This window comes from Charadrius vociferus, unplaced genomic scaffold, assembly GCF_000708025.1.
Source record: "Charadrius vociferus isolate BGI_N301 unplaced genomic scaffold, ASM70802v2 scaffold376, whole genome shotgun sequence".
In the NCBI taxonomy this organism is placed as follows: domain Eukaryota; kingdom Metazoa; phylum Chordata; class Aves; order Charadriiformes; family Charadriidae; genus Charadrius; species Charadrius vociferus.
Genome location: NW_009648888.1, coordinates 122,094 through 135,726, shown reverse-complemented (window position 1 = coordinate 135,726; position 13,633 = coordinate 122,094). Strand labels below are relative to the sequence as shown.

Here is a 13,633-nt window from a genome sequence, read left to right as displayed (position 1 = left end):
AAAAAAAAAGAAGCAGGGCTATAGGATTAGACTTGATGACTTTTTTGTCTGATGCCTTGAACTCCTTGTTTGTCATTTGATAAGGAAATTTACGCAAAACTTTATCTATTTGGGTGCTGGAAGGTTCAACCTTTTCAGGACAAAAAGGCCCGGAGTAACACATAATAAACAAATAATACCAAATTCATTTTTAGCAAGGACAGTCCAAGTTTTGTAATCTTCTTCAGACCAAATGGAAATCTACAAGTGCCAGCTCTATGGTTAATATTTTACAGACACAGGTAGTAAAGGGTATAAAAGCCAATGCTTTCCCTTTAATCTTCCTAGCATTTCTGAATAATTTAGCCCACATCATAATCTGCAACCATGAAGTGGGTAACGTTAATTTCGTTTATTTTCCTCTTTAGTTCTGCTACATCCAGGAATCTGCAAAGAGTTGCTCGAGACACAGGTAAGAAAGGACTAATTAGTTGTCTTTGCAGTCTTTGTTATATCCATTTAACGACTTTAATGCAATTTCACAAACGATTCTTGCAAGCCTGATCCAAAGAAAACAGAAAGATTTGGTTGACTTGGAAAGAAACCAAATGAAGAAATGGTGAGGAGATAGGTAGAACATTCCAGACAACTTAACTGGGCGCGTAAGTTTGGTGACGTCCCTTTGCAACATCAGTGTCGTGCATGAACAGATGGTGATTAATCAGAATATTTTACTTCCCAGCGTGGAGAAAGCGGAGGCACTGTGCTTTTGGCGGTGCCATCTTTTGAATGGCAGTTCATAAGCGAACTGCTCACCAATTAAAGGCAACGGTTGTCACACAAGTAGGTCAAAAATCCCCAAATCTACATCTCGGGCTGGGCTATGAGAAAACTCCTCATTGTGTCAGTTCTCCTTGTATTATAAAATTTTAGACCTTAGTCAAACAAATATTTCTGGAGGCAGTCATAGAAATTTTTCCACTGATATATATTATTTTTGTCTGAGAAATGAAAGTACCCGAACTTAACAAAACTGAGTTTCCAGGAGCTGACTGGAAATGCCAGTCAACAGCAGCAAAAAAAACCCTTTAAATTAACAATTGTCTGCACTGAAACCCTGATTATCAAAGCAGGTATATTCCATTAGGTAAAGGAATTACTCTTCATGTTTTCTAAATGCTCCTGAACGGTATTCCTAGAACAAAATGACTGCCTTATTCTAGCTCATTCATTAGTGCGGCCGTACGCCTCAGCATCTGTTGGGAAAATCTTGTGGGAGTCTTCTCGCCAAGAGCGAGGTATAACTACAACCTGTATGTACAAGCAAGTGAAGGCGTTTATCTCCTTTCTTTCTCATGAAGAGCGCAGATGATATGCAGTGGGTGGAACAAGAGTATCAATCTGCCAAGCTAATAATTTTGTGTTCAAAAAGAGAAAAGTCTCCTAACGCTTGCTCTAATCAAACTGCAGCTGTAGACTTGACAGTGTTGTTCGTTATGCAAATGACATGTTTGCTAACCCTTAATAGTAAGCTACAACAGTCATTTTGAATATTTGGTTTAAGAATGCGCTTACAGAGGTAAATATTGCATTAGAATCCTAAAAATCACATGCTTGGGTTCCTTTAGAAAGCCGAGCACGCCCAAGAGTTAGGTATCTGCAGACAAATGACAAGAGCAGTCATCTGAGACAACAAAGAGTTCAAGGTGGCCTGAAGAAAGCTTTAGATTGAAGTTCCTGAAAAGCAGTACAGGTTACCCAGGATGCTCTACCCCAAGGTGGGGGTTTACAAATGCTCAGCATTAGCTCGGTCTGTTTCAAAACAATGATACTACTCCCTTAAGTCTAAGAGCTAGGTGAATGCCGGACACCTATGGGGCGAGGTGCCCAGAATGCATTCTTTAAGGGGTCTGGCACAGCCAACGGGAGAGCGAGCATCATTGTTCTCTTTGGTTTTCTTCCTAGAGTACAAGAGTGAGATTGCCCATCGCTACAATGATTTGAAGGAAGAGACATTCAAAGCAGTGTAAGTGCATGTTCAACTTACGTTTTTTGATTGTTTTCCATCTCTGTTGAAATTAGGCAAAAAAGGAAAAACAAAACACACTGTATGAGCGAGTGAAGAGAGTATATGTCTCACTGGAGCATGGCATTGAGTTCACCTTCTTACTTTTAGTATACAAAGCCTACAAATATTTTAAGACCTGCAAAAGTCACGATGACTTTCTGGCTGTCTGGGAGAAGAAATCCCTGCAAACCTTAAGAGAAAACCTGTGTTCCTTATGAGAAAAGGAAATAGGCATGAGTAATACAGTTTTGATAACCTTAGGGTGGAGAGGAGTTGTGCTGGATTGAGACATTACCAAAAAAAGAACAAAACCAAACCGCCAGCCTTGAAAAACAAACCTGCGACAGGTTTTCTGACACAGTTCAATGATTTGCTTTTGAAACTGGTTTTGGGAATGGCAGAGGGCCCGGACAGGAACGTAAGTACTTCTGAAAGAAGGCAGCCTGAAGATCAGCATTTGTAACAATGCCAAAAGCTGGCTTAGTTTATGGCGTTTACAAATATGCTGATAAAAGCAGCAGAAAACTAAAATCACATTTTTTTCTGTTCTGTTTCTAATGTGTTATTCAAGGTTTTTGTTCTTGGGAAGTAAGGTTAAAAACCTTTTTTCAGAAATGTGGTGAGAAGAGGAAGGATATGGGATCCGGTACTACAAACAGTTTTGAATCTAAAAGCACCTTCAAAAATAGGCAGTGTTATGTTTCTTATCTCGGTATTCCAATACGCGCTTTGTGTTTCAGTACCATGATCACATTTGCCCAGTATCTCCAGAGATGTTCTTATGACGGACTGTCTAAGCTGGTGAAGGATGTTGTTGATCTGGCACAGAAGTGCGTGGCCAATGAGGATGCTCCCGAGTGCACAAAACCACTGGTAGGCAGCGTGAATCCTTTGGGGTTGTGTTCCTCCTCATTCTGTGCAGCCACCAGAATCGTTCTCGTTGAGCATTTATACCCGGTCCTTTCAGGCGTTGCTGTTGTCATTGACCAGTGCTCAGATTTTAGTGCTGAAACGAAGAACTTATTTCTGTCAGGTTCGGGAACTCTGTGTTTCAGAAGTGCCTAACTGATCTGTGGAGCGATATAGTGGAGCCCAAACACTTTGGCACATTAAGTTTAGCATTGCCTGGAAATAAGCAGTAGCGTTTAGTACAAATACCCCAGCTGTAAAATACAGGTCTAATTCCAGGTATTAAAGACCAAAGCACATGGGTTTTCACACTGCGGTGCCTTGAAAAGTTATGTGTGCTAATTCAAGGTAATGAAGAAGTTTTTAAAAAACTCCTCAAAGATCAGGTAACAAAAGAAGTGTGCAAGTCCCTAAGATCCCTGAAGGTCCAGTAAATTCATGACTGCATTAGTTCTCCTTAAAGACTTCCCAAGATGATCATCAAGTAGAATATCAAATCCTGCTTTAATTCATCTGAAAATTCAGTTTAGTCAGATTGTAAGTAAAAGATCACCATCTTGCACAGAGTATTTTAAATTATAATTAATTTTTTCTTTTCAATAAAGCATTGTAACAGTTTTGATTTTGGACTGTATAAAATAAAACTTCATGAAATTGTGTTGAAAACAATTAATTATTCTGATTGACAGTCTAAATCTTATCCACTAAAAATGTGTTTACTTTTCAATCCTGGCTTTCTTGTACACATAAATAAAATGCACATTACACTTTGTATCAACAATAATTCTGACCTCTAGCATTTCCCTTCTAGCCCTCCATTTTCCTGGATGAAATCTGCCAAGTCGAAAAGCTCCGCGACTCATATGGAGCAATGGCTGACTGCTGTAGTAAAGCTGATCCTGAAAGAAATGAGTGTTTCCTGTCATTTAAAGTTCCCCAACCAGATTTCGTTCAGCCGTACCAAAGACCAGCTGCTGATGTGATATGCAAGGAGTACCAGGACAACCGGGTGCCATTCTTGGGACAGTAAGAAAAATCGCCATTTTGTACTGTTTAAGTATTTAGTCGCGCAGAGGAGGAATTGTCAAGCTATACAGTTTGGGGGCATGCAGGACATCTGAAAAAAGTTGCAAGTGTTCAGCCTCCTGTCTGCATATATGAAACACTTGCTCTGATCACATTTTTTCATTCCATGCGTGAGCAGGTTTTTCCATTCACAAATGGGCTTTAAGGGATGATGTTTTATAAAACTTGGGGGACTTCTTTTGCCCCCAAAAACCTGAAAAACCACAGTGTTTCCAATATTGATTTAATAATTTACTTGCCCAATTGTAATTGGAAAGGATGAAGAAAGAAAACAGTAGAAAGAATGAAAATTAGCAGTAAGATCTTGGTGAAATGGCCATAGATTAATTTTTTCACACTCAAACCCAGAATTTTCACGTATGTGCCAATGCGTTTTAAAAAAGCATATGAACATCAAACTAAACGGCTGACAAAATGAGGAGTTCATCCTTCCATTGTTGTTATTGAGTCCTGCTTAGGAAACAGTGAGATTTAGCAGAGCGTTTACCACGAGTAGGCGCTACGTTAAGAAAGTAGATTACAGTTCTAAACCAGAAATAGAGGTTATAGAAGCTCGAAGAGATTTAAGGCCATTTGCTCTTGTAGTTGGATTATGTAACTTAGGTTTTGCTTTTCCTTCCAGTTTCATCTATTCTGTTGCAAGACGAAACCCCTTCCTGTATGCCCCGACAATCCTCAGTCTGGCTGCTGATTATGAACATGCACTTCAAACCTGTTGCGCAGAGAGCGATGTCGGTGCTTGCTTGGATGAAAAGGTATACCGAATTTTACACGCTTAATGAAAACTCAGCAACTGGTCTGCTACATAAAGGTCTCTTCCCATCTTAGCAGCAGGTCTCTTTAAAGTGAGAAGTAACTTTAGAGGGCCAATATTAAATTACAGTTTATAATTCCAAAATCGTGCTTTCCCACAGTGGTTTTCACTGAACATTTGTATATGGCTTTGTAGAAACTAAGACGGTCAAAAAATTCATATTTTGATTTTTTAAGTGAAAAACCAAAAGAATGACAGTATGGATAATTAAGCTTGTCTTTTTGTCGCTTTGCTAATACATTATCAAGCAACTGTGAGTATTGCGCAGATGCGCTGAGGCCAAATAAAGGGCAGCACTTGGGATTTTTCGTCTGTGGTAAACTATAGCAAGAAGGCGTGCTACCCATGAGGCACTAGGGAAAAACTGATCTCACTTGGCAGCCTAACATGCCATCGCCACATCCAACACGTACGTGTATGAAAGATCTCTCCTATCCTCCCCCTATTCATTGCCCAAGCAAATGGAGGAGAAAGAGTGAAAAACGCGTAGAATGTTCCTGTTCATGCAAATCTTTGTACGAAGAACTTGCAGAGAGGGGTCGGGATTAAGCATGTGTTAGCCCTAGGAGTCAATAGCAGATGACTTCCACGTAGCTTTGCTTTTTAGAGAGCCAAAGCCAAGATTTCATGTTAACCTTGAGAATGGCGTGAGACAAACTTTCCCTTTCTCTCAAACTCAGTCCCAGTGACTTCTGCTTAATCACTGCGGTGCTTTGAAAGACAAATTCTGCACCTTTAAAGCCACAAGGGTTCAATGAAGTGGAAGTATTTGGTGAGCAACAGCACATCTGTAGAAGAATTGCACCATGCCATAAAGTGTTGTGTATAGACTAGAACTTCAATGCTGGATTGTGCCCTTGTTTGGCCTGTCTAAGGAATTCTCCTGCACATCTGTAGAAGAATTGCACCATGCCATGAAGTGTTGTGTATAGACTAGAACTTAAATGCTGGATTGTGCCCTTGTTTGGACTGTCTAAGGAATTCTCCTGAAGCGGGTTTTTCAGATGTGCTTTATTTCTCAGTCCTTTAGATGTAATCAGTTTAAGGTGACAATGTGCATCATCTTCCTATAGGCAAATGCCATTAAAGAAAGAGCCAAGAAAGTGAGCGTGAAGCAACAGTATTCTTGTGGAATCCTCAAGAAGTTCGGCGAGAGAACTTTCAAAGCAGAGTAAGTTCCAATCAGTTCTTCATAAAAAGTAGGCTTTTTAACCTAAACCTGAAACTACTCAAGAGGAAAATATCAGCGTATATAATTCACTTCTCTACGCCGAGTTCAAAAACTGCAGTCGTGGTCCTTCCTAGAATACTTTTGAGTGAGGACCATTGTCCAACAGAATAGAGATCAGCAGGTCTGTCTTTCAACACTAGGCCGACAGCGATTTCTTAGCCCATTTATCTAAAGGTAGAGTTTTATTCTGGTCAGGTTTCTGCGTAAAGACTAGACGCAAAGGGGAACCTGTGTATTCCAGGCTGATAGTGAGTATCATTGAAAAGATCAGCTGTGAAAGTCAGAGAGAAATGAAACCGTCTCTAGGACCAATCCAGGAGATGTGGAGGTGACTGATGGAGTGTCACTCAGAACCAGAGATTCCAGGGTGCATAATGTACATTTTCGCCAAAGCTGTGCCCCGTTCTGATGCCCACAGCTTTGAGTGACAGGCACATTGGTAATCAGCAAAGTTGCTAGTCTGAACCTTAAAGCAATCCAGTTTGGCAGAATCACCAGTCTTGACAAAGGTGCTTTTTTAAGATTAAGATTTTTGCAGTTAATAAGTGGATCACCTGTCCAAGCGCAGAGAACTGCTTTCATTCTGTGGCTACTCTAATGCTCTAACACTGACGAGCATTACCTTACTAGATATAGTCAGCTTTGATTTAAAGGGTTAGTTAGGACTATATACGCCCGTGCTAAGTGATCTAGAGATACCTTACAGTCAGTCAAGAGCGATGGGGAGTTCTAGGGTGTGATTCTTATATAGACAGCTCAGACAGAACAGAAGAATCACAGACTTGTTGCTTTCTGTCCGTTTTAACAGAGCACTGGGTTTCTGATGCAGGGGTCGATGCCCTTTTTTTTCTAGCCACCAGAAATTAGATGAGAAGAATGAATAAATATTTACTTGAATCGATGCTGATCTACAGTATCATAAGTGTTAGTGACTTGCAAGGTTTATATTCAATACAGAGCTTTAAAACATGTGTATTTTTCTTCTTTTCCACCTAGTTATCTTGCTCTCCTGAGCCAGAAGTATCCCAAGGCTCCATTCTCAGAAATTCTTAAAATTCTAGGTGATATTAAGGATATCTACAAAGAGTGCTGTGAAGGTGACATGGTAGAGTGCATGGATGACAGGGTAAGCTAAGTATTTTTTCAAAAATTATTTACACACTTGAAAAACGTGCAGCTATGCATTCACAGTCCAGGGAACTTGTACTCAACACTGCTGGAAGGTTCCGCGGCCCCTGCAAAAACTCATGGCCAGCTCAGCTAACTGCTACGGGAACTAGGTTTTGGACCAGTTTCGGATCTAGCCCTTTAAGATCATGAGGGCAGGGAGCTGTTACTTACAGTGTAGCGCTGTGTTTGGTTGAAATCAAAACATTTATCAGGAAGACTGTTTGATGGTATTTTCTTACTTTAAATCAATCATAAAGAATGCAAAAAAAAGCAGAGGCAAAAAGGCCACAATTTTTTTTGCTGTCCTGTTGTGTGTACTGCCATTAATCCAGCTTACCTGTAGAGCCAATGAAGTCTAAAGAGCAGCTTGCATGGGAGGATTGGCAAAGCTGTGCGATAGTGACGTGATTCAAGTATTGCCTGGCTGGCTGGAACGTAGACTCACTTTTTAAACCAGCTGGTGTCCGGTGCTGGCTTTATGAAGCTCTGATTGTTTTTTCATGTTCTGTCTGCTATCTAAGCTGGGCACCTGACAGGACTGATGGGATTCATCAGGCATCCTCGTTACAGACCACTCAGTGACAGTCCTTGCCTTCCCAGAGTTTGTCTTCTAAAAGTTTCTAAGATCAGGGAGGGAATCGCATTCTCCCACGTGCCTGTGAACATCATGCTCAACACGCACAGCATGTGCCCATCCCTCTGATTCTTTATCTTTCTATAGAGATGGCATTTCTTGAGGAAAGTGCTAAGTAAATAGGTGGCCTGAACGAAAAGGGAAGAGTCTGAAAAAGAGAGGTATGAATGAATCTATCTTTAAATTATCGTTTCCTAGCTCATCTGATAGTATGTTTTAATTTTACAGGCAGAGCTTATGACCTATATCTGCTCTAAACAAGATGTTTTCTCAAGTAAAATCAAACACTGCTGTGAGAAGCCAGTTGTGGAACGAAGTCAGTGCATTATCGAAGCAGATTACGATGACAAACCTGAAAATCTTCCTTCGCTAGTTGAAAAATACGTCCACGATAAGGAAGTGTGTAAAAGCTTTGAGGCAGGCCGTGACGAATTCTTGGCAGAGTAAGTAATGCCAATGGTATGCGTGCTTGTATTTGAATGTTTCTGCAAACGATCCTCTGTCTTTTCTGGACTACGGCCTTTTGCACCACGGGCACAACTGTCCTCTTGGGCATTTCAAGCGCAGAAGGAGAAAAGAGATGACCACATGGAAGTCCGATGTAACTAATGTAGCTTCAACCCTACTTGAACCCCTAGTTTCTCATTCATGATTCTGTTCAGCATTGTCCTACTTACGCAAGCTGAACTTTTCAGTGCCTTTCTTTTATTCGAGGGCTTTGTGCATACCTGCATACATCACCCTCTTAAAAAATACTCTGTCCTGGGGAACTATTTTTTTCCTAACGCGTTAGCCTTGTTGGCAGACAACAGAATGACCAAAAAATTCTAAAACAAGTAAACAGCATTCCAAGCTCATTGTTCACCTTACTTGATCTCATCTGAGGAACTGTCGTTAATTACTGTGTTGTGCATGACGAAAGCAGCATGTTATGCGGGAGCTCTAATTCTGTCAGCTTGTGTGTCTTTCAGGCTCGTTTATGAATACTCACGAAGACACCCCGAGTTCTCCACACAGCTGATTCTGAGAATTACTAAGGGATACGAAACACTCCTGGAAAAGTGCTGCAAAACAGACAACCCTGCTGAGTGCTACGGAAATGCTGTAGGTGCAAAGAGCAGAGAGAAAGCGTTTTGAGAGACTGATCCCAAGGGAAGTTAGTGTTCTGATGGGAGATGAAGCAGCCCAGCGCCCATGAGAAGGATATAGAGTTTTCTCAGATCGCAGAGTAACTTCATTGGTCACCTGAGGAAATTTCAGACTACTGTCACTTAACCCCCTGTCTGCCGCCTCTGTCTCTCAGAAGTCATTCTGCTTGTCTGAAGAAGATGGTTAGCTGAATTTTCCTATGGGCTCCGCTGCCTATAATGAGTATGGCTGCTCATGGATTATGACGGGATAGAGATGCCTAAACTTAGGTCTCCTAATCCTCAACTGAATCGCACACAAGTCACAGCGCAAGTCAAGTGACTGACGGCCTTGGCCAAGGGATAGACAGAGGATGTTCCCCTCATGGTTGATAATCCTATTCTTGAAAAATGTTGACCCAATTTAAACAAACAAACAAAAAAACCCCATTGTCTAGACAGGAAGTCCAATGGGTAATTAATTTAAATTAAGTTTTAAAAATCTTGCTCCCTCTTTAATGGAATTTCTGTTAGAACTTAAGATTCATATGAGAATCGAGTCCTTCCTGCGCCATCCAGGCTAAACAGAAGTGATGAGCCTTGCAAAATGGATATCTTACAGCTATTTAGATTTAGAAGAGGTCAAAAGGTATATTTGTACAACTGTTATCAGGATGTCCTGCTCTAACGTTACTAATAACTTCGTACTTGTTTGCAGCACGAGGAATTGAACAAACATATCAAAGAAACTCAGGATGTTGTAAAGACAAACTGTGACATCCTCACTACCCATGGGGAGGCAGACTTCCTTAAAGCGTAAGTACTTTGGATAAATATTCTTGAGTGTAAACAATGATGCTGGCTACTTTGGGCGTATTTATTTGGCCTTCACTTCTATTTTCACTTCAGTGGTCTAGCTCGGCAGAGCATTGTTCAAATGTGAGCTAACAGTCATTTTGATGTGACTTTTTCAGACTTCTGATCCGCTACACTAAAAAAATGCCTCAGGTATCAACTGATACCTTGCTTGAAATTGGAAAGAAAATGACAGCCGTCGGTACTAAGTGCTGCCAGCTTCCTGAAGACAGGCGCCTGCCTTGTTCTGAGGGATATGTAAGTACATTTCTTTATTCTCTCTACCCCTCACGGAGATTTCTCCTGTTCTTAAAAATGTTGAATTCTGGTGAGGTAGTAAATTCACAGTGGTTTTTCATAAACCCCAAGCTAAGCATCTACCTAACAGAATTCAAAGTCTGTTCATTTTTAATGGACGTGAGAACCTAAAGAGTTGTCCAGTGGTACCTTGTGAAAATTTTGGCTAAACTTTGCTCTCCCTCAGAAAGCAAAAGTAAGTTGATTGGGTCTGCGGCAGCTTGCATTTGGGAAAGCTGAACAGTCTCTTAAAAAAAAAAACCCAACAAAATGTTCTTACTGGTTGTAGCCCAAAGGACAGAGTGTTTGCAGGTGAAGAAATGCCCTACTCCAGGAATACATATTTATTTTACATTTTAAGACCATGCCATTTCTGATCAGATGTTTAGCTCCGACAGCTTCCACTTCCAGCTATGCTATTGCGACACAAACATCACATACTTCTGTTATTGTAGAAGGTGAAATTGATCTTTGTCCTTCTTTCCTTCTCTTTTTAGCTGAGCATTGTGATTCAGGATATGTGCAGGAGACAGGAGACCACGCCTATTAATGACAACGTTTCACACTGCTGCAGCGACTCCTACGCTTACAGGAGACCATGTTTCACTGCCATGGGAGTAGATACCAAATATGTGCCTCCAGCATTTGACCCTGAGATGTTCAGCTTTGATGAAAAATTGTGCACTGCTTCTCCTGCCGAACGGGAATTAGGGCAGATGAAGTAAGCTAAAAGACATACCTTGCAGAAAAACTTCTGAAGTGTAACACTTTAGGGGGAGGGACAGAAGGAAGCTAAACACCCAGTGTTTTATCATTCGACTGGGACTTCACTAGCGACAGAGAGAAGACCAGATGGAACTATGTGGTTATACTGAGCTTGCCAGTGCATAACATCGTTTAGTTTGGAAGAGGCAAAATAGGGTATTTTCTTCAAATGAAATCAGTGTCTTAGCTGACCAGTTTCACGTAGGTCCACTGCCAGTGCAAGGCTCACGGTGTACTTAATTAAGACAACGTACAGATCATTTAATTAAGTTTTTTCCCACTGGTAACCGGGATAACAAAAAGCTCACAGATAGTTGTAGACTGGAAGTTTGGAGTCACAAATAGGCATGGACTCTTCCAGATGTGACCAAAAAAAAAATACAAACTCATAAATGCGCTGTACCTTAACAGAACGGTGTATTTTAAATTGGGAAATCAAACTCCAACAGGTAGCATTAACTGTGTTGTGGCTTTGTTTTCAGATTGCTTGTCAACCTCATTAAACGCAAGCCCCAGATGACAGAAGAACAAATAAAGACAATTGCTGACGGTTTCACTGCCATGGTAGACAAGTGCTGCAAGCAATCAGATATCGAGACATGCTTTGGCGAAGAGGTATTTTCTATCTCCTTTAAAACCAAAACAAAACGTATACAGGAAAGCGGAAACTCACTAGGAAAGCATGCACTGTGAAGGTGGTTCTGCAAACCGCTATGGTTACTGGTCTGTGTGCACTTTCAATAGATTTGCCTGCAGAGCATAATTTATATCTTGACTGTACGGATTATCGTTCCACATTATAGTCATGGAACAATTTCATGGGGAAAGGTTGTCTGGAGGTAACGTAGTCCGGTCATTTGCTCAAAGCACGGCTGAATTGTAGATTAGATAAGGTTCTTCAAGGCCTTGTCCAGAAGAGTCGCGTATCTACAAGCCATAGTTGAAAGATATGTATGTGTAGAATTTAAGCTCTATCTGTAGCATACATAAAATTCCTCATATGCTACAGATTCGTGTAAAACTCTGAAGGTTTACCAGTAAAAAATGCATGTGGATTGACTATCAGAGACGCCTAGCGAAGTATTGGCACGGGGAGTCCAGCTGATGACGTCCTATCGACAGTCATTCCAATTTTCCACTATCATCAACCACAAATACATTCATTCCCAGTCAACATTTACTCGCTTCTGAAATAACCACGAGAGAAGTTTCTCTGTAGCCATATTGCTGAGCAAGCGCAAAGTGTTTACAGGAGGTATGAACGACAGTTTCCAACATCAACCTCGTTATCATTCAAAGCATATGTAATCCTAATACCTTACACTGCTTATTGATTGAATCCGTTTTTATTTATAACCGAAGTACTGCATAGGTAAATATATTAGGAAGACTTAGAAAAGACTTAATTTGTCTCTAATTCACTCGAAAAGTTTATTTTCTACCTTGGCAAAATTGAAAAATACCCAATATACCGGAGCGCACAGGTTCTAAGGTTAGGAAGTACCATTAGAATTATCCTTCGAACCATAATGCAGACACAAGTTTAAGTTTATAAAAGGTCCTTCTCAAGCGCTACATACTTTGCTCCTTTGGTTTCTCTCTCAGAAGTGTTTGCATTCTTTTTTCTAGGGTGCAAACCTAATAGTCCAGAGCAGAGCCACGCTAGGAATCGGCGCTTAACACCTGGTAGGTAACAGCAATAATGCCTATGTATTGGGTCATCTATCCACCTACCTGCCTCTGCCCACCCTTCCACCCATTTATCTCCTTCCACTCACAAACACATCTAACTTCCCTTGAACCACCAGGCATTTGCTTTTTCTAACAGGTGGTTTATCATCTCCCGTTACATATCATACAGAAAGTTGAAGTACTACCAGCATGCTATCATCTTACAAAATAATCCTTTTTATTTCTCCAATCTAGGATGCCAGTGGGAAAAATATGAAGAAAAATACTTCTGTGTAACTTCTCCCGCCCATTACCTTTTTTCCTTTGGTATTGAATGAGTATTTCATAAATCTTCAGTGTTTTGTCAAACCACATGCTTTTCCAGAAACTTTTCAATTCTATTACTTTGAAAAAAATGAATAATAAATAAAAGCTTTATAAATCTGCATCTGTCCTTGTCTGCTGGTGACTACCATAAGGCAAAGCTGTGCAGTGCTCCCTACACAAAATGGTTGCTGTAAGTAGTATATACGGGCAAGGATTCCTTTAGGATTTTCTCTCTTTCTTGCTCTTGGAAAGTATGCATGAAAGTATATGAAAGGCGGTAAGACATTTAGCTAGACTTTAGTACTCCAATTCAATTACAGGTTCGTTTTATGCTTTACTTCAGCAATCATAATCACATATTAAGAGAATGTTGGAAGGAACTATTCAGTCTAAGATGACTAACAACGAGCTCTTACAAAGAGAAAAAAAGAAAGATATTTTTTTTTTGCTTCAGCCACAAATGAAATATCTCTTGACTTGCAAAGAGTTGAAAACATCTACTTTTAGACGCTTCTTTTCATGTCTTGTTTTTAAAACAACTTGTGACTTTAGAGAAGTCTCTTGAAAAGCCCACCATCTAAATCATGCCCTTCATTGCAGGAAGCTCCTAAGAGCGAAGTTTTTCAGTTCTATGCCACTAAAGCAGCATGATTTGCTAGTACCTATTTACTTTCAGTCCACGAACGCACAACCCCCAACT

At 40.5% G+C, this 13,633-nt stretch overlaps 1 protein-coding gene across 1 annotated transcript; it reads left to right on the top strand.

The window, feature by feature from the left end:
* Window positions 1–322: 322 nt before the first annotated feature.
* Window positions 323–13,052, top strand: ALB (albumin). Its single transcript, XM_009887104.1, has 15 exons — window positions 323–451; window positions 1,945–2,005; window positions 2,788–2,920; window positions 3,768–3,982; window positions 4,665–4,797; window positions 5,930–6,027; window positions 7,084–7,213; window positions 8,120–8,334; window positions 8,863–8,995; window positions 9,737–9,834; window positions 9,993–10,131; window positions 10,668–10,891; window positions 11,418–11,550; window positions 12,565–12,621; window positions 12,862–13,052. The coding sequence occupies exons 1-14, from the start codon at window positions 367–369 to the stop codon at window positions 12,613–12,615; spliced, it is 1,848 nt and encodes a 615-aa protein (XP_009885406.1). The 5' UTR covers window positions 323–366; the 3' UTR covers window positions 12,616–12,621; window positions 12,862–13,052.
* The last annotated feature ends 581 nt before the right edge of the window (window positions 13,053–13,633 follow it).